At 36.5% G+C, this 27,402-nt stretch overlaps 1 protein-coding gene across 1 annotated transcript in view; it reads right to left on the bottom strand.

Moving 5' to 3' along the window:
* The window catches only part of ST8SIA4 (ST8 alpha-N-acetyl-neuraminide alpha-2,8-sialyltransferase 4), an 80,491-nt gene extending 60,497 nt beyond the window's left edge, over positions 1–19,994 (bottom strand). Inside the window, exons 1-3 of the mRNA XM_019727928.2 lie at positions 19,560–19,994; positions 12,069–12,200; positions 2,027–2,284 (exon numbers count right to left, since the gene is read on the bottom strand). Coding sequence (XP_019583487.1) covers positions 2,027–2,284; positions 12,069–12,200; positions 19,560–19,672 — 503 coding nt within the window. The 5' untranslated portion in view covers positions 19,673–19,994. The remainder of the gene's footprint in view (positions 1–2,026; positions 2,285–12,068; positions 12,201–19,559) is intronic.
* Positions 19,995–27,402: the final 7,408 nt, after the last annotated feature.

The following is a 27,402-nucleotide window of genomic DNA, read 5'->3' as shown; positions in this document are numbered from 1 at the left end:
AATACTTATCCCAGACAAAAATCGACTTTAAAACAAAGGCTATAACAAGTGACAAAGGACCCAGTAATCCCACTTCTGGGTATTTGGCTGAAGAAATCCAAAATGCTACTTCGAGGGGACCTGTGTGTCTATATGCTAATTACAGCATTGTTTACAATGGCCAAGATGTGGAGGTAGCCTGGGTATCCATTGATGGATGAAGGTATAAAGAGTAGGTGATATATAAGGGAATATTGCTCGGCCATGGAAGGGAATGGGCTCTTGCCACCTGCGATGGCATGGATGGACCTGAAGAGTACCATGCTGAATGAAGTATGTCACACAGTGAAAGACAGATACAATGTGATGTCCCTTATATGTGGAATCTAAAGAATAAAATAAACAAACATAACTGAAACAAGTTCATAGATACAGAGAACATTTTGATAGTTGCCAGATGGGAGGGAGATTGGGAATGGGTGAAAAAGGGGAAGGGATTAAGAAGTACAAACTGGTTGTTACATAGTAGTCATGGGGATGTAGGGTATAACATAAAGAATATAGTCAATAATATTGTAGTAATTATGTATGGTGTCAGATGGGTACTAGATCTATCGGGGTGATAGATGGGAGGGCGTCGGGGGACAGGGTGGAAAAGGTGAGGGCCTTAAGAAGTTCAAATTGATAGTTACAAAATAGTTACAGGGATGTAAAGTAAAGCATAGGGAATATATTCAATAACATGGTACATAACTGTATAGTGCCAGGTGGGTACTAGACTCGTCAGGGGGATCACTTCTTAAATTATATAAATGTCTAACCACTATGCTGTAAACCTGAAATTAATATAAAATAATATTGTATGTAAACTGTAATTGAAAAATTTAAAAAGTGGTGGGGAAAGGTGAAGGGAATAAGAGGTTCAAATTTCCAAGTATAAAATAAGTCATGGGGATGTAATATACAGCATAGGGAACATAGTCAGTGATACTGGGATAGCATGGTATGGTGTCAGATGGTTGCTGGACTTACGGTGATCACTTCTTTAAGTATATAAATGTTAAATAACTATTGTGTACACCTGAAACTAATGTAATGTTGTATGTTATCTATATTTTAATAAAAATCTGAAAAAAAAACAAACTTCAGGTTGTCAACATGACAAATCACATACTTTTTTTTATCTATATATTGCCCTGTTTCATGTTTCAATATACATATATCACTCATTTAGCAAATTTTTCTAAAGAACTAAACAAGCCAAAAATTCTGTTCTGATATATGAATTGGGAATTAAAAATTGTGATATATATGATGCCATCACAATACTATTTTTACTGTTGTGTTTTTATCAGTTATTTAAAAGTTCACCAAGCACATGACTCATCAAATATCTGTTGACCATCAATGAAAAACAAATAGGTATATTTAATTATGGGTGAAAACTCAAAAACTAAAATATACTATCATACACAAATACCACATATAAAGGCAATTTGGCCCAAGGTAGCAAATATAATCTTGTTAAATTATATTCTTAGAATCTGCTAAATAATTATCATAAAAAGTAAACTTAACTTACATCTATTATGTCATTGCATATTAATGTTTATATTTATGAATAAATATAATTTAATATAAAAATAATTATGACTATAATTAATTAAGTGAATTAATTCATTCACTAATATAAATGATTAATTATTTGTGTTAGTGAATAAATTAATATTAAATTAATGAATATTAAGGAAAAATATTAAGAAAAATAGTTTCCCTATGTAGTATGAAAACTAATAAAATTGCCATTTGGCAGAAAAAGAACCACTGATGTGAATCTTTTCTTTCAATGATGCAGTAATTCTAAATTTATATTTCAGGATAAATGTAAATTTGGATGCTACACAGAAAAAGATATAGATAAATATGTGTTTGAGCTTTCACTAATCCTTAATATTGATGTGAGATTTAAACATTTCTGCCAGTTTTCCACTTCTAAATTAAACATCTTTGACGAAATTACAATCTTTAGGAACAGAATAAAGCTTACCTTATTACGAAATTGTGACTGTCAATCTCCTTTCCACATTCACTATCTAGCAGGATGCCAGAATTTCCAACAACTGCACAGGTCTTAAATCTACGGTTTTTCATTGGTGAAACTTCAGGTAGGAGGCTATGCAGATCCTGAGAAATATTCAGTGTCCGGCGCCTGTCAAGCACGTAGTGTATGACATCACCAGGCTTAAAACTGCTCTTGACCACTGAGACATCTCGTTCTGCATCTAAGAAACGAAGAATGTTCTTCCTATATTTGAAAGAGAAACAAATATTTCCATTAATGACAACATATCTAAGAACTGGTGATAATTTTTCTTTTCTTTTTTTTTTTTTACCAAATTCCATGTGATGAAATGCAAATTGGTAAATTATTAACCTTAAACTGTGGGATGGTAATTAAACAAACCAATTAGGTAGAGTCCATAGGGTATAGAATATATTTTTTTAAAAATCATTTGCACAGTTTCTCAATTTACTGTGGAGTGAAAAAAGTCCCCCATCAACCAAAATATATTTTAAAAATGAGTTTATTAAATAAAATGCAATTTCCATGACGTCGCTTTGCATAACTAGATATTCTGCTAGCTTTAATTTTCTATGGTCATCTATTTTGTTTAATGTTGTCTAGTTAAGATGAATAAAAGTGACTTGAAATTGTTTGGGATTACACCTTAGTTAACTCTATTAAAATGATTGAACTTTCCAATAAACTTACATATACATTTATCCAAATCATGTGTATATTATAATTATTTGAAAAAGAGTGAAAACTATATAGTGCTGTATGTACATGAAAGCTTTCTTCCAAACTCAAAAATCCAGGAAGTAAGATGGGTACATTAGAGGAAAAGATGGACAGATAGAACAGTAGACTCATGCATGGCAGAGATGGCTAATTGTTTCTTAGTGTTCTTTCCTCCCTTCTTCCTTTTAGTATTTGAATCTTCTAAGATTTGATTGGGCACATGGATGCTCAAATAGAACATTTTCAAGTTTTCAAACACCAGTGCAGCAGGGTTTGGTCACATGAGTCGATTATCTTAAATGGTACATGAATGGATCGTGTGCATGACTTGATGAGAGAGAAATAAACTTCTGCCTTGTTTCAGTCACTGTATTTTAAGGTCCCTTTTATATGGAAGCTTAGCCTATCCCATAACTAATAAAGGAATTGATAACAGATGTGAGATGCTACATAAACTTATATGCATATGTTGTCAGATGATAGCTGATGAGAAAATAAATAGAGCTGGCCGGACAGTTATGGACAATTGGCATGCTATAGCAAAGCTCATGATAAAACTGTGTGCAACAATTTGGGAGTCATGCTCTATAATAAGCCTGTTGTTCTTCGAGAATTGGTTTAAAAGTCTTTGTACATTGCTTTATGTCTGTTGCTCCTTTTAGAAAAGCCCTAAAAAATTGGCAAAGTTAGGCATGAAACAGCCAAGTTGCAAGCTGAGATGGAAGGAAATATCTCTGGCAGTGACCTATAATCCAAACTGTATGAGAGTCCAGTAATTGGGACCTCCCAAATGTTTCTAATAACCCAACGAACAAGAGATGCAACTATAAATCAGGGTCATCACAGCAGCAAGAGTGATATTGCCTTCCCACCTAAGTATATCAAATATCAATTCAAATGACTTAAGATTAGCTGCCATTAAATTGAGGGAAAGGAGGTGGAGGCCAGAATAATTAGAGGACAGTCAAAAGACTGAAGAGCTGTGTTCATAAGAAATCTTCAGGTGGTGTTATTATACCAGGAACTAACTACAGAGAAGTAGTCTAGGAGCCTAATACATTTTTGAAGGAATTATATTGCCTAAGAACTATGAACCTGGTCTACAAAGTCTGAGATGGCTTGATCCTTAAGCTACTAAACATACAGCAGCTGGAAATAATCTGAGAAAGCTCTTTTCTAGGTAGAAAGTGGGATATTATTTACTGAAGTGCTGTTATTGCAAGCTTGTATTTTCAGAGTGCTGAAAACAATGCCATTATTATAGCATTCAAGATATGACAGACATATTTTTTCCTTTAGTGCTATTATTGTTTAAGTTCCATGACAATTTGTACATTTTATTACTGAGCACAACATATGTCCTCCCATCACTCTACCAAAAGGTCAATTCTCCAAAACACACTTATAAGCCAGAAGCAAGGAGGCATGGAAAATAACTAACGCATATTATTTCCTTTTGTTTCCTCTAGTTTGGTTTGCTTTAAGTACATCCCAGATTAATGTGTGGTCTAACTAGAAAAACAGGTCATTTAAAACTTTATTTGGCCAGATTTTACCTTGGATATGTCCATCAGCTCTCTGAAAAAGAATACTTTTTTTTTTTTTCTCAAATATTTAGAATATCAGGTTTGTAATGAGTGGAATTTGTACAGGACAACCTGTATAATTGCCCTACAAAATGACTTAAAAGAATAATAGAAATACTATCAGGCACCATAACATTCCATCTTAACAAAGTACAGAATATAAAAGAAGAGAATTGCTGGTGAAATCAGCAACTATAGGGCATATGAATTGCAGAAAATGAGAAGTCCTTCATTATGCTAAGCAAACAAATATGATTTTTTTAAAAAGTTAACAACTAGCATCAAGAGCAGCAATCCATAGAAACTTTTGTACATACTTATTAACTACCATTTATTTGTTTTGGGAAAAAAAATTTGAGTAATGCCCGCACCTGTATTTCAACAAAAAAAATTCATTTCCTGTGAAAATGACAAGGTTGGCTCTAAAATAAAGACTGCAAGGATGTGGTTAAATCATCAAAATGGATGGTATTATCATTTTCCTTTGAACATAATTTGAAGAGGTTGCAGTAGATATTTGAAGCTATACCTCTCAAGTAATGGCGTGTTTGCAAGCGTACAGTGAATAGGTTCCAGGTCCAGAACTGAAAGGAGATTCTTTAGCTTGGAAATCCAAAAGGGACAATCCCTTTACTCATGAAAAAAAGTTAACACTTACATGTTTTTCAACTGATGCAAAGGGGACTTTCCAATAACAGCATCTTTGCTGTGTTATAGAAAGTTAGCAGCAAAAGTATTTTCAAACATTAAGTTTTCTAAATTCCTGAGTATCATAGGACATCTTTAATTTATTCACTCATGGTCAATTGATATAAAAAAGCGGACTGAGTTCAGAAAAGTTTTGAAAGACATCATACTGTCCTACTCTTAGGAGAACATAATGCTTACTGAGAGAAATAATTATTAAGTGTAGATGATACTATTGTGTGTATTCTTCCAATGTTGTTATAGGTGCAATAGTAGTTTTGTTTTTTTTTAAACGGCAGCAGTTTAAAATAGTAAAATTGCCTTCCAAAACAGAATAAAAAAACAAATTCACATAGATTAATCAAAATATAGAAATTTAAGATTTTAGGCAAAATTCAGAGATTGTTACTATAATATTTGCTGTTTTAAAAATGAAAAGTGGTGGAGGGAGGAAACCTTCAATGTATCCAATATGTTTATTTTTTCTTACACTGAACCGAACTTTGAGTTACTCTTCTAGGGCTTAAATCTATTCATGTATTCATGAAAAATTATCTGAGCTAAGATTCCTGATGTAGGATGCAAGACAGACTGAAAATAATTACTATGAGTGAATAATATTGTGACTTCAATGCTTAAGGGTTTTTTTTTTGTTTGTTTGTTTGTTTTTCTTGTTTTTTTTAACAATTAGGAAAGGTTAGTTCTTTATGTTTTTTCCTCCCTAGCAGGCTGTGGGCATTTTTTACATTATAGATGTAATGGACTATAGAAAGTTCTGTGAATTTGCTAAGTTTAGCTGTTGTTCAGACTTTAGAAAGGAGAAAACGCTTAAATATAATTAAATGTCATTAGATGCATGAAAAACTCTTGTACTTACACTGACCTTAAACAACACTTTAAGTATCACCAATGAGAATAGACATGCTTTTGCTCAGAAGATAATTGATAGCAATGAAAAGAACAGGTTAAACAAAATTACTTCAGAATGAGAGTAATAGAAAACTCAGTTTAACTTCTATGCTGTAAAAAAACTTGAATCAACAAAAACTAATGTTTAATATGCAAGCTGAACCAGTACAGTAAGTCCTCATATAATGTCATAGATAGGTTCTTGGAAACTGCAACTTTAAGCAAAAGGACATATAACAAAACCAAGTTTGCCATAGGCTAATTGATGTAAACAAGAGTTAAGTTCCCACAATGTATTTCTGGTCACCAAACTTCTAAAGACCCCAAACACTTCAAATGTGAAACTTTGAATAAATTTGAGCAAAACATACATATAAAAAAGTTCATCTTTTATTCATAAAAGCAACTAAGAGCATTCTTTTCCAATCCCTTATTCCAGTTTGGGGTCATGGGTGGCCAGAGCCTATTGTGGTAGCTCAGGGTACAAGGTGGGCATCCACTCTGGACAGGACGCTCTTCAAACACAGGACACACTCACACCCATACCCACACTCACTCAGACTAGGACAATTTAGACATGCCAGTTCACCTAATGTGCACGTCTCTGGGTTGTGGGAGGAAACTAGAGGACCCAGAGAAAACCCATGCATACTTGGGAAGAACATGCAAACTCCACACTCAGTGGCCTCAGCAGGTTGTAGATTTGTTTTTTTGGTTTTTTTTGTGTGTGTGTTTTTTTTTTTCTCATCAATGTTATAACAGAATTACATTGAATGAAACCACATTATTCGAGATCCTGCTGAACAAGTTTTCCTAAAATGTAGTCAAGTTATTACCGGATATTTAAAGGAGGGGTGTGTGTGTTTTCCGTGTGACTTAAAAGAACAACAACAAAAAAGGATTCCTTATATGTCTTTAACCGTTATTTTGGGAGGATACTGTAGCTTTTTAAACTCCATGAGATAAGAACACACCTACATTCAGCAACTATTTTAATGATAAAGATAACTGAAAGAATCCAAAAACATGTTTCACTTTCAGTGAGACTGAAAAAAAACGTAGTCATAAAGATCACTTTTTTTTTTTTTTTTTTTTTTGGCAACGTTGGCTTAAACTGAAAGATTGGTTTAGACTGACTGTTAAACTGACAAAAATAGATTCAATACAGAAACTTTTCAACTGAATTTTCAACTAGAACATCCCTTTTAACATCACCCATCACTTGAAGCAGCAGCTGCACAGGCCTGGAGAATTAATTTACTAAACATTGTTTTCACTTTTGAAATGTTAAATATAGCTAACCTATCACGAGGCGCCACTCTTTCTTCTCTGTAGTTTTCTTGTCAACAACAAGCATACGTGCTGTGGCAACTAAACTTTAATCTAGATGACATTGTGGACTCCATCAGCAAGTATTGCAAGACAAATCTTATGGTTGGAATGCATCACGAGTTGAGAAGTAAATTAGGTTCTCAACTAATGATACATATATTGGGAATCATTTTTTGCAAACTTTTGACCCAGACACATATCACTGAATCAACTTGATTGTTACTACATGGTTTACTTAAAAGAAAAAACAAAGTTTAAGAAATGCTAACTGTTTCGTTATGCCTACGAAAAGCAGAAAGAACACACAATTTTTTTGTCTGAAAATATTATTTCCATGAGGCAGTGTGCCTTAATGCTCTGAAAGAATGTGTAGCTTGTGAGCACTTCTGAGCTTAGGGTCCTTGCTGTTATGAGAAAGATATTCTAGTATCAAAAGAAAAATCCCCAAAACAACCAAACGAAAAGGCATAATTGCCTTAAAATGCTTGAAGAAAAGCATTTTTTCAGTTTAATTTACACCTCAGGTGGCCATTTAATATGTGGCCCAGCATTATTCATCCCATAACACTGTATGAATAATATATGTTTTAGAGCAGATAAAACCTGTGTACTTCATAAAGATTCATTTAATAGTAAACATTTCAGGATTAAAATATAGTGAGACAGGCCTGACACTGAAGCTTGACTCTGCCACTAAGAAGCTATGTGACCAAAAATGTGCTGTACTGGTCACAAAATAAGTGGAAGAAGTGTTTGTGGGCCATTTTCTAAAGTAAATCATTGCAGGCAACAGCAAATTCATTTTTACAGGTAAGCACATATAAATTTGCAATTATATATAGTTAACCTGCCAGCCTTATCTGTTTAAGAACTTTGACATATGATGATAATAAGAAATGAAAATATTTTTTTCTAACTGAATATGAGATCCTTAATCTGTCCTGATGAGTAGCTGAGCTTGTACATTTCTATACACCCATATTTGGTATGGTAATTATTCAGGTATTTATTCAACATATGAAGAAGAAAAAAAAAAAAGGAGGACAAGAAACAACCCAAAGATGAGGGGGAAAAATCAAGTCATAAGTGTTGGACATAACCAAATAAGTTCTCAGTACAATGTTCATAGATTTGCTCACATCTGATGCATCTTAAATGTGTCATTTCTTAGCTTACAATAATAAAGAACAACCTAGGACCAATAAAATCAAGCCTTTAACCAAGCTAATTATTTTAATTATGAAGTTAGTTGTAGAATGCATAAACTCCCCTATATCATGATGAATCTTGAAAGTACAAGGAACTGATACATGAAACCATCTCTCTTAGTCAACTCCCCAGAGGTTCAGTTGTTTGATGAAAATATATGAATCAATTCTTGATAGGCTTTTAAAAGTAGCAGATTACATATAGGGCTGAAAGAATTAGTATTAAGAAAGAAAATCATGTCTATAAATGTAGGGAAAAACAATTTATCTTCAGTGACTGTTTCACATTTTAATGTAAATAGATAAATAATTTACTAAGAATGTCATAAGAGCATTATAAGTTTAATGAGATTTTTAAAATAAGAAAGATTTTAAAGCACGGTTCCATCATGTGAGATCAAAAATGATTAGTTGTAATGTCTTGATCAAAAACTTCAAAGAACAATTTTGAAAACACTTGTAAGATATGCCCACACCCACTCACAGACAAAGTACTATGGTTCTTTATAAATGTTATTAATATGGGGAAATAAAAAATAAAAAATCCAAAGTACAATTAGCTTCAAGTATGACTTAAGAAAAACGATAGCTAAGCTAATAATCAGACATTTTTGTGTTCTAATTTTTTCATTACAGGTGTCAAACTGATTAATACTCACTAGTCACTACTGCTATAGGCAATTATAATTTTAATGAACTGTTTGCATATTGTGCAATAATGGTTTTACAAATTATTATTTCCTTGTAAGGAAGTGACAACTTTGTATGTATTATTCAATATTTGCTCACTGTTTTACTGTTTACTTCTTTATCTGTTAATGACAACCATATGAAAAGAAGACTAACATTTCACAACTATTATCATCTGTTCTAATTGAAAACAGATCACCCTCAAAGATATGAATGAAAACTTCATTAATTCATAAAGTTGCAATAGTAAACTGTTTGGGTCAATGGTTAGCTTGAATATCTCACAAATACCAAACATGGCAAACTAGAGAGACCTTGGCTAGTGTTGGCTTCAACCAACTAGTTCTTATGGGAAATACAGATGCAAAATGTCAAAGTTTTGAGTTTCTCAAGAGTATATGAAAATCTATACTTTTATAAGGAATCTCCTAATTTTTAACATTGGTGTTAAGTTTTTGTTCCCATACAGTTGAAAAAAACTCTTGCTTGCTAACCATATTCTACCCCAAAGATACAATTTATGAACACAGTCGTCAGACTCAGCTTTGCATTCTTGTACTCCACCTACAAAAATATAGTGTTCCACCTAAATTAAAAGCAATCAAACATAACACTACTTGTCACTGCCCTGATTTGATTCCTGTTTCCCTTTCCAGTCACTTCCAAAGCTTTAAAATAATGTGGTCTAACTAACCCTGCATTTCCCTGACCCATCTCTTTAATTTCCAGATAGTCTTTCAAGTATATATTTTTTTAAATTAAAGTTTATTGGGGTGACAATTGTTAGTAAAGTTACATAGATTTCAGGTGTACAATTCTGTATCACATCATCTATAAATCCCATTGTGTGTTCACCACCCAGAGTCAGTTCTCCTTCCATCACCACATATTTGATCCCCTTTACCCTCATCTACCCCCCCCCACCCTCTGGTAACCACTAAACTATTGTCTGTATCTATGAGTTTTTGTTTCTCATTTGTTTGTCTAGTTTTTTTGTTGGTTTTGGTTTATATACCACATATCAGTGAAATCATACGGTTCTCTGCTTTTTCTGTCTGAGTTATTTCGCTTAGCATTATAATCTCAAGATCCATCCATGTTGTCACAAATGCTCCCATTTCATCATTTCTTACCACCAAATAGTATTCCATTGTGTATATATACAACAACTTCTTTATCCATTCATCTATCGAAGCACATTTTGGTTGTTTCCATGTCTTGGCCACCCTAAATAAAGCTGCAATGAACATTGGAGCACACGTGTCTTTAGGGATAAATGTTTTCAGATTTTTGGGGTAGATACCCAGAAGAGGGATTGCTGGGTCATATGGTAATTCTATTTGTAATTTTTTGAGGAGCCTCCACACGGCCTTCCATAGCAGCTGCACCAATCTGCATTCCCACCAACAGTGTATGAGGGTTCCTTTTTCTCCACAGCCTCTCCAATACTTGTTACTATTTGTCTTATTGATGACAGCCTTTCTAACTGGAGTGAGGTGATATCTTACTGTGGTTTTTATTTGCATTTCTCTGGTGATTAGTGATGTTGAGCATTTTTTCATATGTCTATCAATGAGTGGGACTATATCAAACTTAAAAGCTTCTGCACAGCAAAAGAAACCATTGACAATATAAAGAGAAAACCAACTAAACGGAAGAAGACTTTTGCAAACAGTGCCTCCGATAAGGGGCTAGTATCCAAAATATACAAGGAACTCATGCAACTCAACAACAAAAAGCAAACAACCCAATTGAAAAATGGGCAGAGGACCTGAAGAGACATTTCTCCAAAGAGGACATACAGATGGCAAGTATATTTCAATATGTAGGGGGTGCCTTTGCTACAATGAATTCTATGAAGTGCTATGCATATCTAAAGATGAAGGTGTTAGATTCTTCCTTCAAGTTCTTGGTAATTACATTATATATAGGTATGATCCAAAAAGTGAGTAGTAACCTAAACAGATCAGCAGTTTACCCTCTAAACCGCTAACTGCTCTTGAAAAATCTAAGTTAATATCCAATCATTGAATAATTAGCATTTTGCCAATACTAGAAAAACGCAGTGATTTTACTATGTAAAGGATGGTTATTCTCTTGAACTTTTAAATAGTTCTGATTTACCAAAATGTTCCGATTAAACATACCAAGCAACACAGCATTGTAACTATAGAAGATAAATTATCTGCTTGCTTCCTCTATAATTAGGGAAGTCTGGTCCTACCTTTCTTACTAGTAATAGGAGTATAATTGAAGAAAATAAGACATAATGGATACATATAGGCAACAACTTTGATTTCAACTTTGATTTAGCTTATTTCAGCTAAAATGCCAAATTCCTACAAAGAATAAACCAGTACTCTAGAAAGTGTATTTTCTGATTTTTACCTGTTTAGGACATGATTATTGAGACTCTTATTACAGGAGCTCACATAAAAATACCCATAGATAGAGTAAGTCAAATGTATTTATAATTGTCAGAAAAATGGGAGTTGAATAGGCTCTGTTTTCATCTAGTGCGAGAAAAGACAAGATCAGTATGAAAACTTAATAGGGAAGTTAAAAATAATTCTCAAAATATATGTCTGTCCTGAGAAATTGAGTGAAGAACAGTATGTTAAATATTAGTACTCTCTTGAATATCTCATTCCATTGGTATAAAGACTCAGATATTCATCCTTAAATTTCAGACTGCGTGATTTCAGTTTTATGGTTTCATATTCTTCAGTGAATAACAATAAGTAGAGCTGATTCATTCTTTTATTAAAATATTCATAGTTAAACTATAAATCAAGCATTCAATATAAGTTCGCCAAGCCCAACATATTCAAGAACACGATGTGAAATGTATACTGTTTTATTAAAGAAACTCACCTTATCTCCAGGACCAAAGAGGAATTGATTTTCCAACCTTCTACAGAATGCTGGAAGATTGAAGAGCCAGCCTTTCGAATGATTTTATCAGAACTATTGACAAGTGATCGACTCAAACACAGTTCACCATCTCTGAAACAAAGTAAAAATGCCATCTTTGTGAAAGTAAGAAGAATTTTGTCTAAGTTCTATAATATGTAATTTGATTTAGATTCGTGGTGATAAATTGTAGATATAACTTTTTCTACATGCTAGAAGAAGAGGCATGATATGAGCATGATAAAAGGTATTATAAAGATAAAGTGAATATAACTTTACCAGGATAATCATTACATTTATTCTTTTTTAAATAAAACCATTTTCATATAAATAAAAGGCCTTTGACAGCAAAGGAAACCACCTACCAAATGGGAAAAGATACTTGCAAATCCAATAAAGGGCTACTATCCAAAATATGTAAAGAACTCATATAACTCAACAACAACAAAAACAATTAAAAAATGAGCAGAGCATCTGAATAGACATTTTTCCAAAGAAGACATACAGATGGTCAACAGGTACATTGAAAGATGTTCAACATGACTAATTATTAGGGAAATGCAAATCAGAATCACAATATCAGCTCACATCTGGTTATAATTTTAAAAAATGACAAATAACAAGTATTGGAGAGGATGTGGTGAAAAGGGAACCACTGTGTACTGTTGGTATTGTAAATTAGGGTAGCCACTAAGGAAAACAGTATGGCAGTTCCTCAAAAAATTAAGACTAGAACTATCATATGGTCTAGCTATTCCACTTCTGGGTATTTATCCAAAGAATATGAAAACAGTTATTAGAAAAGACATATGCACCCCGATGTTCATAGCAGCATTATTTAAAATTGATAAGATATGAAAACAACCCAAGTGTCTATGGACGGATGAATGGATGAAGATGTGGTACACACACACACACACACACACACACACACCTGCGCACACACAATGGAATCCTACCAAGCTATAAAAAGATGAAACATCGCCATTTGCAACAACATGGATGAACTCTGAAGGTATTATGCTAAGTGAAACAAGTTAGATGGAGCAAAACACATACCATATGATTTTATTCATATGTGGACTAAAAAAAATCCAAATGAACAAACAGAAAATAAAAACAAATTAATAGATGCAGACAAGGGATTGGTGGTACCAGAGGGGGAAAGGATGATAGGTGCAATGAGTAAAAGGGGTAAACTGTATAGTTACAGATGGAAACGAGACCTTTGGTGTTGAGCATCCTGTAGTGTACACAGGTATTAAATTACAATGTTGTACACCTGAAACTTATATAATGTTATAAACCACTATAAACCATGGTAAACCAACATAAACCAATGTTACCTACATGGGGAAAAAAAAAAAGAATTCTGGAAAAAAAAAAAAGAAAGAAAGAAAAGGACTGTGGTATTTAAAGAAAATAATTATCATCCAAGTTCTGGTCCCCTTTAGCCCGTCCCTTCCTGCTGTGTTTAGACAATAGAGACAGGATGTTTGGCCAGTCCTTCTGCATCTGTCTAATTGTGACTGCCAAGATTGTAACTTTATTTCCACAGAAGGCATATAGACATAATGGAAAGGCCTTTTGTTTAGGAATAAGAAGACCCTGGAATATCAGGTGAACTGGACATGTTGGTGATTCTATCACTTGCCAGCCTATATAACCTTGGACAATATTCTCTTTCTAGACCACTGAGGATTTAGCTTACCTTTGAAATTGTAGTAACATTATCTAATCTGCAATGAATTTGTGAGTACTGAGTGGGACCCTGTATGTGAAACACTATTGAAGTGCTAATTTCTAAAGTTATATTGAGTCTCAAAACACCACAACAAGAGACACTTTCCTGATAATTGGTAGAGGGAGAGAGGGAGACAAAAACTGTAGTGGGGAGTAGCCATTATTATTGGTATTTTCTTTTATATCAAAAGAATTGACTGTGCTACTCCCTCCATTCAATAGTGTCAGGCAAATACAGAGTGTGTCATGGCAGTAGCAGGGATACTGGAATAACAGTGATGGTGACAGATACCTATGATAGTACTCATGCCATTAGAACATCTATAGCTGAACCAGATCATTGTTCAATAGACTATTTTCTTGGTACTTTATAAATATAAACCTAGCATCAGAGAATTGAAAAGCCACCTGTTTATGGCATAGCCCTGTCAATGCATTTATTTCTTTACATGTGAACTTTTAATGTTCTAGAATCTCAAAAACATAATTAAAAAGTAACATGATGATTTGCTCAGTCACAAAGTCTAAATCTGTGTTTATTATATAGGCAATCCTCTCCTACTATCAATGGAAACACTGCTTGTGAAACAGCTGTTAGATGAATTCTGTAATTGGAGACTTATAGTGTGGAATTTTGGTCTGCATTCTTTTTTAAACATGTAGTTCCAATTTGAAGCAACTCAAAGCATCATATGCAACTACTCCTTGTGAAATTTAGAACTCTGTAAAAATTAATATTTATTCTACCCTACTGATGAAAATGGTACATTTGTATGCCTATGCATGGCTAATAGTAATAATTTTATAGAGGTCATTTAGGATGCAAGGAAACATGGGGAGCAATTTACTACTCAGTGGCCCAGAAGTTAATTTTTATATTACATGTCTAATGATAATAACTACATATGAATGAAAATGTGGATATACACAGATGTTAACCTTCACACTTTTGGAGATATACCTTTAAGAGTATGGCACAAACTCACCATTTCTAGGGGTAGGGGTCGTTCCAGTCGTCATCTTTTTAATAACTGGCCTGTCAATATCATCTCTTTCTAAGCACAGATTGCGATAATTATAATAATTACTTCTACCATCAATAATTTTTTATAGGAGAAGTACAAATATACAGGGGCTGGCATTTTTAAATACCTCTAGAAGACTGCTTTCCTGATGTAGATACAGATACATTTTTATATGGCAGAATGATTGTTATGATATACCTATCTATGGAGCCATTTCAGAACCTCTAAGATTTTTAAAAAATATATGGTTTAAAAGTTTTAATCAGTTTTATATAAATGAAATGCTGCTATATAACTCTGCTCTTTGAATTGCTTTCATTTAACTAGTGATAAGCCAAAATTTCAGACTCTTATCACTGGAAAGGACTTGGAATGAAAACAGCTACAACTAGTCACACTTGTTGAAGTCAGTGCAATTCCTGTGTGAGAAGGCGAGGCTTAGTGCGATCTGAGGCTCTGGAGCAAATTTCTTTGTATTAAGTTAAATGGGTCCCAAGGAACTTTGCACTTGTGATCTTCATAGTATCCTGTCTTAGAAAAGGCTTTCCCTTCCCTTGAATGCAAAGCATGAAGGATGTTGCCACACCCTACTAGTTTTCCATTCCAGATTGGAAGTGATGGATAAACAGCTGCACTGAAAACATTTCTTGCATAGGGCTATTTACAGAAAGACTCAATATGTACTTCTAAAGGAAAAAATGTAAAACACATCAAGGAAATAATGCAGCATAAAGCAATATATATTATAAAGTATTCCTGCTTATATGGAGATAAGGAAAACCCACTTAGATGCCCATCTATGCAATACTAGTGACAGAAACTAATCATTAGTTATGTTACTAATAGTTACAAATATTTTTCTATTTGAAATATGAGTTGTCAGGCATCACTACAATTTATTCTATTAATTTTGCAGTACATAACAAATATGATTGATTTTATTCCATGAAATTAGGGCCCAGAAGCCCTTCATTCAACCCCACTGAAAAGTTTTCATTACTTGGTCTGGAAATGAATGTGTTTCCTTTGGACTAGGTTAAATTTCCTCCTGAATATAAAACGAAAGTCATGTAAACGAAAAGAACTTGTATCCAACTAAGCATGAAAACAAACAGGAGACAGTTTTGTGTTTTCATTGCCTAAGTGTCAAACAACTAAAAATAAAGATGAGAGATGTGCTACCTTACCTTACTGCTTTATAGTTTCTAGCAGAATTTCAAATATAACATATGAAGTAAAGTGCAGATTCTTGGTTTCCTGTTTTACAAGTGTGTTCTACCCTAAAACAAACTAGAAGAAACTTTACTCACAATGGTAAGTAATACTCTAAGTATGAATGCTTATCTCCACTGTCAATTCTGTCATAAGTTTCAGAACTAATGCTGGTAAGACAAACTAAGGTACACAAATTAAAAAAGATCTCTAGATGATAAGAAAAGTAAATTAAAGTCTCATTTGTGGTCAACCAGACAAACGGTATATGGCAAATTTTAATGACTGACAATCAGAACAAATATTTGTATGTTATTGAAGTTTATGTTACACTCTCAAATGCATTATCTCATTAAATGAGCATACCCTCATATTTTTATCTGTAGGACCCTTAAGTTAACACATTTCCAGTTATACCCGAAGAGCACACAGAGCCAGTGACATCATGGGCCAATTATGAGGCAAGTGCCATTTTTCCCTACAAAGAAAAAATGTCAGTCAAGAATAGACCACTTCATACCCCCAATGTTCTTTGAGTTCAACTTTATTAAGGAGTCATTATGCCAGGCAGTGAATAGGTTTGCATGGAAGGAAATATCAGTTAGAAATGTCCAATAATTACTTGACCTATTCTCAGAGAGTCCCTTATAAAGAAACACACCACTAGTATTCCTGTGGACATATGAGAATGTGGATGGTTGGTAGGAAAGTTGTGCTATTCTTTTTCCTTGTGCCTGGAATGACTGCTCAACATTGTGCCTAAGAGTAATACTGCACTGACTCTAGATGGACTTTCAGTTAAGGGAGGGAGAAAGTTAATGGACAGAGAAACTGTCTGCCTATTGCAAAATGGTAGCAGGGAAGCTAAATATGAACGTAGGGGTATGTTCTAAAATAAGAGGACTATGGAAGGCTCTTAACTGAATGGACTGCCCACTCGCACACAAGGCATGCGATGCTCCCCAAAGGTCAAAGACTACCTCTTTTATGTCACTTTCGAATATTGGCCTGGGCCCTGTGGCCAAATCTCCACTCTAGTTTCCCCATCTCAAAATTAGCCCCTTCCACGTGGCTTAGGTAGAGAGTCAATGAGACGATCGTTTGATGAGTCAACTCCTCCACCAGAAGGACTATTTGGGAGTTGAAACGAAATCATGAACAATCATCACAAGCTTTTCCGTTAAACGGTTTATCCTGATGAAAAACGGCAAGAGTGCTCAGGGAGACCCGCCGTCCTTGCATTGCTCCTGGCAGCGCCAATTGCACGGTCAGTGGCGGCCGCAGCTGCCGGGACACTGCGGGGCACAGTATAAGCGCGACGCCCGCAGCAGGCTCTCTGCCTGGCCCCACTCACACCTGTAATTGTGGGCTTTAATTAAGGAGGAGGAGCCCGGCTGCTGGGTGAGCAGGAAAGATATATATAGAGAGAAAGGGGTTCTGATTCCTACGATAAAGCCTTCTCTGGTCTCCTCACTCATTCTTCCGCCTTCGCCAACAGCTCTCGGCAGGAGGGGATAGACCCCACGCGCACCTCGCTCCCCGGTGATTAACTCAGGCGCCCACCCCAGGCTTTCTCAGGCGAGCGGGGAAGAACCCATAGCTCAGCCGGAAAAGAGTGCGAGCGAAACCCGGCCGGGCCAGCCCAACCATCGCGCCCATACCTGCGCCGCCCCCTCTTCCCTTGCTCTCTGGGCAGCGCCTACTGACTGGGGCGTCCAGGAAAGGGCCACAGGAGGAATGTCGCCCCTGAAACATGGAGCGTCCCCGGTCTGTTATTTTACCCCAGAGGGACTTGCCGTGAGCGCCTCCTTCCTGCGGGTGGTTAGGGAGGCCCAGAGAGAGCGCCTTGGCGGCATGTGTCGCCTCCCCCAGCCTCTCTCGTTCCGCCCACTCCTGCTCTCCAGGGTCTCGAACCACGGGCCCGAACCCTCAGAGTCCTGGCGAAGCTCGGTCGCTTTGTCTGGGCTCAAGATTGTGTTCGGAGCCCATCAGCCGGAAGGGAACAAAGAGCCTCGACCCCCACGCCCCAGCCTACGCCTCTCCCCCACGCGCTGATCATCACCTTCCCACAGACCCCTTTGTCTGCCAGGGAAGCACAGACAGGTCTGCCGGGGATGCCCACGCCCCCACCCAACAGCCTTCTTCTGACAATTGAACTAGACTGCATTTGCAACCCTGTGTGAAGGAACTCGTCGTACAGTTGGGCTCCCCACCCCCCAGAATAGACCATTTATAGATTTGTTGATACATAACGACCATCTAGCCCATTCCTTATTAGGTTTTTCATTCTCTTCCAATTCCTTTCTACTGTACTTCTGGCTATCTTCCTTTTCTATCAAATAGCAATTCCTTCTGTAAGGATTAAGACTGCCTGTTACTTAAATGCTCATTACTTAGGGAGGAGCGAGGTATATTAAGAAATGGAGTGCATGAAGTTCCTGTGTGTGCACATTTTAGCAGTCCTATGCCACATGCACACGCGTGGAGAGAGAGAGAGAGAGAGAGAGAGAGAGAATTCTATCTTCGCTTAATAAATGTCAAGGAAAATAAAAACCAAGCGGGCATCTCTGGCAGTGAGGAGTTTCCGAGAGCGGAAGCCTCTGGATGAGGGAGGATTTCCGAAACAGGACTTTGAACACAGTTGACAACCAGGTTCACATCCTCAGAAAACGCTTCCAAGCTATGTAAGCAACACAAAGTTGCAGCCACCTCCTGCGTAAACTTCAAAGACACAGAGGCCAGGGGGAGGGAGGAAGGAAGTGTGATATTTAGAGAACTTGCTAGGGTGGGGATAGATTCTGAACTCATCTAGAAAAACTGGAAAAAAAAAGAAAAAAGAAAAGAAAAAAATTAAAAGGCAGAAATATAGTCTATGTGAAGCTACAGTACCCAGTTTCCAAAACTGTAACCATGACGCCCATGCGTTTCACCCACGAAAGAGCAAATAAGGAAGTATCCTTGGTTGTGCTGGAGTTTCTGATTCAAACTAAGACACACAGATCTACCCAACGCCGAAGAAGAGTAAAGAAACAGTGGGGACTCCTTTCCTGTTTTCCGGGCTTTAACTTTAGCCTTTTAGAAAGCCAGTTTTCTCTAGCATTTCCTAGAGTGATAGGGTAGAGACAGAAGGAAGGGCTACCAGATGGTGAATAAAGATATCTCACTTGAGTTCTGCCCACGGATGAAAAGGACAAGGGCACACGTTCTTTGTTGACACTTCTGCAGTGACTTCCCCCTTTGGCGTGCGAGCCCCGGCGCCGACACAACTGTCAAGACCACCGCACAGGGACAAGTTGAACTCTTATTGGGAACACGCCTCAACAACTGCCTTTGTTATTTAATTCATGAGACTAAACACACACCAGCTTATAGGAACACACATACTATCCCAAACCTCATTCTATCGTCTATATTCGCATATCATTTATGACTTGACTTTTTGTAATATTCTGAAATTAAGCTTTGCATTTACCCAATGAGTTGCGTCTCCTGGTGCTCCTCAGTTCTTGCTATTTCTTTTGTCTTATAAAAGATCAGGAGCAGACTTATCGTGCAGATCGTCCACCTCTTCCTAATGGAGCGCATCTTGGGTGCCCGGGAAAGTCCTGGTTGTCCCAGCACCGGCACCTTCTCTGGATATAAAAGCTCCGTTTTGGGAGATATCGTCTCGGGGGATGGGGAGGGGGAGCGGAATCCGTAAAATGCGAGGAGAGCGTGGAGCCGGGATCTCAGGAGCAGGTCTCGAGGGTCCTCTGTGGCAGAGCTCCCGTTGCTGCTCCAGCGCTGCCCAGCGCTCTCCCTCCCAGTTCGCGCCAGCCCTGCGGGGTTGCTCCGCGCCGCCTCCCTAGGGCTCAGATTTCTTTAAAGACACGACACCTTGTGCATTGGAGGTGTCGGCCGCTTCTGCAGCTGGTTTGGGGGCGTCACTGGTCCTTCCCTTTTCTTAGCAGGGAAATGATGAGCAAACCCAGCCAATCACCGGACTGGGGAGGCGGGGGCTGCTGCTGTTGTCTCGCATATAGCTCGGGGCTGCTGAGAGAGTAATGTTGCTGGCTCCGAGAACAGAGGAAGCCTACAAGCTCACAGCCGTGTACTCACTCACTCACTCACTCACTCACTCACTCACTCACAGGAACCAGCACCCCAATACCCCGGGGAAAGCTCAGCATTTCAGGAGGAAGTCAGGCAGCTCTCCCAGAACACCAAAGCGCCAGCTCCAGGGACAGAGAAGCGCCGAGACAGTCTGTCCCCATCAGCTTGAAGAAGGCACTTGTGCTGCGGGCAGATTAGGGACGTTTCTTGGTGGAGCAATTCTTCAGATTGAGCTGGAGATGCGTAACTAGAAGGGTCGCTTCTTCCAAACGCCTTTGCTAAACATGCACGTGCGCGGGCGCACACTTATCCACAAGCCATTCCAAGTAGAGTGAATCAGAAGGAGGGCGAAGAGGGCGTTGTACCATCCATGCAGAGCTCCAAAGCACAAGTACACGCATGAATCGATTAGCCTATCACCCACTCAGGGTGAGTGGTGGATGACAACCCGGACTCAGAATCCTGTAGGTAACAAGTGATGACAGAAGTGTCATTAGGCACTTTATGGATATTTATGTTACTCTCATTACCATTTGGAAACTACTCACGCTGAAGTCAAGGAAACTCCAATCCCACTTACACTTCACTGAGGAGAAACAAGATTCTCAGTAAAAGCAGTCACCAAGGCCCTTCTTTTTATGCAAATACACCCACACACACGAAAAAAAAAAATAGAAAAGAAGAAAGGAGGGAAGGAAGGAAAGAAGGAGGGAGGGAAAGAAGGAAAGGACATGCTCTTCTATAAAAGTCTCAATGATAGGTATTTGTCCTCTCATTTTCACCCTTTCTTTTTTCCTATTGTTTCCTCACTTCTATTGTATTATGTGGCAGGGGCCTTTTTCCAGTCCTGGGTTCCATTCTTTAGTCTAAGTACTTCTCCAGGGTCCCTTGGTCCCTTCCCTCACCCAGAGAGAAGCTTGATGCTTTGATTGTGCCCAGCCTTGGTTTGGCTCTCCACCAGGAAGCTGTGGCTATGAATCCCAGAGGCACCCTTAGCATGAGACAGTGCCTGGAAGCCAGGAGTTCCCCCACGTACAGACGCTGGTCCCAAGTCCTTCTCTCCACCCCACCCACAACTTCTCAAAGAAATGCCTTTTTCCTTCAGATTGAGCACTGGTTTCAGATGTCATCATCCGATCTTGGCCCCTGGGGTTTACATCCACATAAGTCTGGGAAACTGTGAGGCCCACCACCAATCCTCCAGTGGAGGGGGGCAAGAAGCAAGAAGGGAGTTCTCAGTTATTACTCCCCTGAGAACTTAAAATAAGGATAACAGCCAGCTCCATTGCTAAAAAAAAAAAAAAAAAAAACACAAAAAAAAACACAAAAAAAAACAAAACAAAACAAAAAAAAACCCGAGGTCCCTGCCAATGTTTGACATGCTTCGCCTAAGGTTTAGGAAGTTAAGAACCTCTCAGCTCTGGAGCCTCTATTCACAGCAGAGTGAACTAGGGGGTTGGATCTAAAATGCTCAAAGGAGCAAGTAATTATGAGCCTTTATTGACACTGCAAGTGGCCCACTGGGAGCCTTTCAAGTTTATTGATGTCTAGGCAAATCCTGCTTGCATTAATGCATCTCTATCACACTGACTTCTCAACTTGCAGAAACTGCAAGAACAAAACAGTTTAAGTTAAAAGGAACTTGGAAGGGAGGAGGTGAGCAATGCATGGTTAGGATACTAAATTCTCTAGGATAACTTACGAATTTTAAATAGTTAAACACATGTATTTTGGATTTTAAATAAAACACCACTGGCTGATGACAATGAAGTAAAATGCATCACTTAATTTAATTTACCCAACACTTCTTGAGCAATTACTAAGGGCCAGGCAATGTGTGAGGGCTTGGGAACACAGTGATGAGTAAAAAACAGCATTTAACCAGACACGAAGTTTACTCACTCAGAGTGTGTAGATTGTAAAAGACGTAAATTGCAATATGGCACCATGAATCTAAGAAGTTAGGAAGGCAGAGGAATGATAGAACATTGCAAGCAGAGGAAAGAATATGTGTGATTTCAGAGAAAATTAAAATGGGGAAATTTGAAGTAGTTCAGTTCTTTAGAACAGGAATAGGAAGGAAGAAAAGTGGGACAAAGGTTTCAGAGTGATCATAATATTCTACAGCTACGCAATGCCAAACTGTCTCCTCTAAAGGGAAAGTTGTAACAAGAAAATCTTCAAGAGGAAAGTAGGTTTCATTCCTATATTAAGTTTTAAGTTAAATTAGGGGGAATTGTTCATCTGGCCCAAACAATAAAACAAACACAATAGCAAAATAAAAACACACCAAGAACTAGTTATGGGAACATACTCCTAGAAGACATATTTAAACATCTAGAAGAGAAAAAACGAACTCCCCAATTGTATAATGCTGCTATTTACAAATTCGATAAGCATAGCACTTTTATTATGAGGTGGAGCTTCTGAATGATTGATAATGGTTCAGTGAGACTCAAGAGATTCCTCTACCCATATTTGAACAATTTAGTGTTTAGAGTGTATTTTAGTGTCACTTGTTTAATATTATTAGATTCATGAAATATGCATCCATAACAATTTGCCAAGTTAATAAAAAACATACAGGCCAACACTTGGGCCAAATTGAGGACAGTCTGGTTATTCTCAATATGCAATTAGGTACAAGAACCATAAATACAAATATTGAGTAAGAGGCCTTATCCACATAAGAGTCTTTTGGACTGACTTCCTCCCATTAGAATGCTGTTTTGATGATCCTGAGAAATTAAAGTTGTTCCTGAATTTCTATTCTATCTTTGGACTGTAAGTTCTTCAATAATGAGAACACATTTGTCTTTATTCAGCACAATTCTGCAATACACAGTATCTAATGAATAAATAATGCAAGTAATGGCAGCTGCTTTTAAAATGCTACTTTATCCTTTAACTTAATGTAAATCATGTTTTAATTGCTGGCTGTGACCTCAACTTTAGCTAGAAATAAATGGATAGACACATGGAGTCTCATAGAGGGTTGTTTTAATGGCCCATGACAGTTTTTAATAGACCATTTTTAGAGCGGTTTTAGGTTTACAGCAATATTGAGCAGAAAGTACAGAGACTTCACATATACTCTTACCTCCAAACATGCACAGCCTCCCTCTCTATCAACATCCCACCCCAAAGCAGTTCATTTGTTAAAATCAATGAAACTACCATGGCACATCATTGTCACCCAAAGTCCATAGTTTACATTAGGGTTCACTCTCCATATTGTACGTTCTATGGCCTTAGATAGATGTGTAATGACACGTATCCACCATGTATCATACAAAGTAGTTTCACTGCCCTTAAACTCCTCTGTGCTCAGCCTATTTATCCCTCCCTCCCCACTAACCCATAGCAAGCACTGATCTTCTCTACTGTCTCCAAAGTTTTGACTTTACCAGAAGTCATATAGTTGGAATTATATAGTATGCAGCCCTTTTATATTGGCTTCTTTTACTTAGTAATTAAAGATCCCTCCGTATTTTTTCATGGCTTAAAAGCTCATTTCTTTTCAATACTGAATAATATTCCATTGTCTGGGTATACAGTATTTATCCAAATACCTACTGAAGGACCTCTTGGTTACTTCCAAGTTTTGGCAATCATAAAGCTACTATAGGGGTGGCCGGATAGCTCAGTTGGTTAGAGTGCGGTGCTCTTAACAACAAGGTTGCCGGTTCGATCCCACATAGGCCACTGTGAGCTGTGCCCTCCACAACTAGATTGAAACAACTATTTGCCTTGGAACTTATGAGTCCTGAAAAAGCACACTTAAATAAATAAAAAGTTTAAAAAAATAAAAAAATAAAGCTACTATAAATATCCATGTGTAGTGTGTGTGTGTGTGTGTGTGTGTGTGTGTGTGTGTGTGTGTGTATACATAGTTTTCAACTCATTTGGGTAAATACCAAGGAGTGTAGTTGCAGGTAAGATTGATAGTAAGACTATAGCTAGCTTTGTAAGAAACCTGAATTGTCTTTCAAGTGGCTGTACTATTCTCCATCCCACCAGCAATGAAAGAGAGTTCATGTTGCTCTACATCCTCACCAGCATTTGGTCTATTTGGTGCTTTGTCTTCTGACCATTGTAATAGGTGTTTAGTGTTATCTCATTGTTGTTTTAACTTGCATTTTCTTGATGACATATGGTATGAAACATCTTTTCATACCCTTATTTGCCATTTGTATATCTTCTTTGGTGAGATATTTGTTCAGATCTTTTGTCCATTTTCAAATCAGGTTTTTCATGTTCTTACTGCTCAGTTTAAGAGTTCTTTGTATATTTTGGATAACAGTCCTTTTTCACATGCTTTCTAAATATTTTCTTCCAGTCTGGGGCTTGCTTCTCATACTCTTGACAGTGTCTTTCATAGAAGAGATGTTTTTAATTTGATTAAGTCCAGCTTATCAATTAATCTTACGTTCATCATGCCTTGATGTTAAATATAAAAAGTCATTGTCCACCCAAGGCCTTCTAGATTTTTTTCATATGTTGTCTTCTGGGAGTTTCATAATTTCCCATTTTATATTTAGGTCTACTATCTGTTTTGAGTTAAATTTTGTGTAGAGTGTAAGGTATATGAATATATACATTATTTTTACATGTGGTTTCCTGTTGTTTATGGACCATTTGCTGAAAAGACTCTTTTCTGCCTTTCCTCTTTTGTTAAAGATCAGTTGAATATACTTGTGTGGGTCTGTTTCTGGGACTTTATCTGTTCCACTGATCTGCTTGTCTATTCTTTCACAAATATTCCATTGTCTTGATTATTGTAGCTTCCTAGTAAGTCTTGAAGTCTGGTCCTTTCAGTCCTTGGACTTTGCTCTCCTTCGATATTGTGTTGGTTATCTTTTTGTCTTTTGACTCTCAATCTAAACTTTAGAATCAGTTTGTCAATATCCTCAAAATAACTTGATGGGATTTTGACTGGAACTATGTTGAATCTGTAGATCAATTTGGGAAGAATTGACATCTTAGCAATGTTGAGTTTTGCTCTCCATGAACATAGATTATCTTTTCATTTATTTAGTTATTCTTTGATTCCTTTCATCAGAATTTGTTAGTTTTCATCATACAGATCTTGTATATATTTAGATTTATACCTAAGTATTTTTTTTGAATGCTAACATAAATGCTATTATTTTTTCATTTCAAATTGCAATGCCCCTTGCTAGTACCATAACAATTTAATAATGGAAATGTTGGTTTATTACTAAAGAATCTCCAGAAAAGCAAAACCAATAAGATATGTGTACATGCAGAGAAAACGAGATTTATTTTAAGGAATAGATCATGTGATTGTGGAGGCTGGCACTTCCCAATTTTGCAGGGTAAGGTGGTAGGCTGGAGACCTGGGAGGAGGGAAGAGTTAATGTTGCATCTCAAGTCTGAGGACATCTGGAGACAGACATCATTCCTCCTTTGGGAAGCTTTTTCTCAAGATCTTCAGCTTATTGAATGAAGCCCACCCACACTCTGGGGGATAATCTGCTTCACTCATAGTTCATTGATTTAAATGTTATTGTCATCTAAGAAAAAACCTTCACAGAAATGTCTACATCGTTGTTTAACCAAATATCTGAGTACTATGGACTATTCAAGTTGGCACATAAAATCATCACAGATGGGCTGAAGTTCTTGTTAGTGACCTTGCAGTGTAGTGAGAATTATTCATGCAAAGCCTTTTACCTATGAATCAATGATCAGGAAAAACAAGAAGCATATTAATGAGAAAATTCAACTGTTCACCACTAAGCAACTCACTTTTATTTATTTATTTTTTTTCTGGACAAAATATATAGCTTTTAAAAATTTATTCTAAATTAATTCTTTTTGCCCATGTAAATATGCATAAAAGCATCACTGATTATTTTTCTATATGTATATTCATTGTCCTTCTGTTACTTTCAGGGTTTTTCTTGTTGATATATATATATATATATACATATATATATATATATATATGTATGTATATATACATATATATATATATATGTATGTATATATACATATATATAATACATATATCATATGTATTATATACATATACACACATATATATATAATATTATATATATTATAACATGGAACTGTTCTATGTAAATTAAACTTTGTGAAGCAAACATTTTTAAGTGATTTAGTAATGTTTATTACTTAAATATTTTAAAGAAAAATAATATTGAGATTGTTATTAACTGGCACACTAGTGATGGACATAGCGTGCAGAAGACTTGTTTTCCAGAAAAGTGAATTGAAATTAAATACACACACACTTTGTTGCCAGTACTACAAATTTATTTTCAAAAATGTGATAAGACTTGTTAATACCTGACTCACCTACTCTGATAGTAATGATTAGGAGGCATTAAGTAACAGCTGTTTCATCTCTCTCTACATTTTTTGTTTATTCCAGAATGTTCTATTCAGTTATTTTATCTACTTGGTCCTTGCATGCATTTGAGTTTGCAATCCTTCAAGTAAATATTTCTATTAAAGGATACATAATGCATGGTTTATCTGTGAATGGATTGAAATTGTGATAATCTCGGCTTTTGTAAAGAGAATAGTTGAGCAAATAATTAAATAAAGCCCTTATGAACTAAACTTTTGAATGCCAAGTCTAGAGATACCTAGTCTGTCAGCAGGAGAAAGTTTCTGTGAGAAAATGAATCAATAGATACTTATTGGAGGGACCCTGTCAGAATAAAGGAAAAATAATGAGTCTAATTCACGTCTGACCTGTGCCTTATAACATAAATAACCTGTCTTCTGTATTACCACAATCATATTTCCCTACATTCTACCAGAAAACTTTATGTAAATACCCATGGTTAACATAGGTACTGTGGTGAAACACACTCATAAATTCATAGCTTATACAAATTACGATAATTTATATTGGTTACAATTGTACTACTATTAGAAAAACAAAGAAGTACATTTTAAAATTCTGTTGGGAAAATCCAAAATATCTGGGGATATTAACACCTCTTGTGCGACTTAAATGTAAAACTATTTATCTTTTGACCACATGTGTTAGATGGAGATATGAAAAAGAAAGTAGATTGGGTTTATCTACTTATAATCTTTTTGAGAGAGGGGTAAATTTACAAGGAATTCTCAGGATTGAATGAATTATTGTAATATTTCTAATGTGAATTCCAGTGGAGACTAACCTAGCACCCATGAAGATTTTGAATGTGTGTCGTTGATAT

This window comes from Rhinolophus sinicus, linkage group LG03 (genome assembly GCF_036562045.2).
Source record: "Rhinolophus sinicus isolate RSC01 linkage group LG03, ASM3656204v1, whole genome shotgun sequence".
NCBI classification, from domain to species: domain Eukaryota; kingdom Metazoa; phylum Chordata; class Mammalia; order Chiroptera; family Rhinolophidae; genus Rhinolophus; species Rhinolophus sinicus.
The sequence above is the reverse complement of the archived record's forward strand: the minus strand, read 5'-3'. Positions and strand labels throughout refer to the sequence as shown.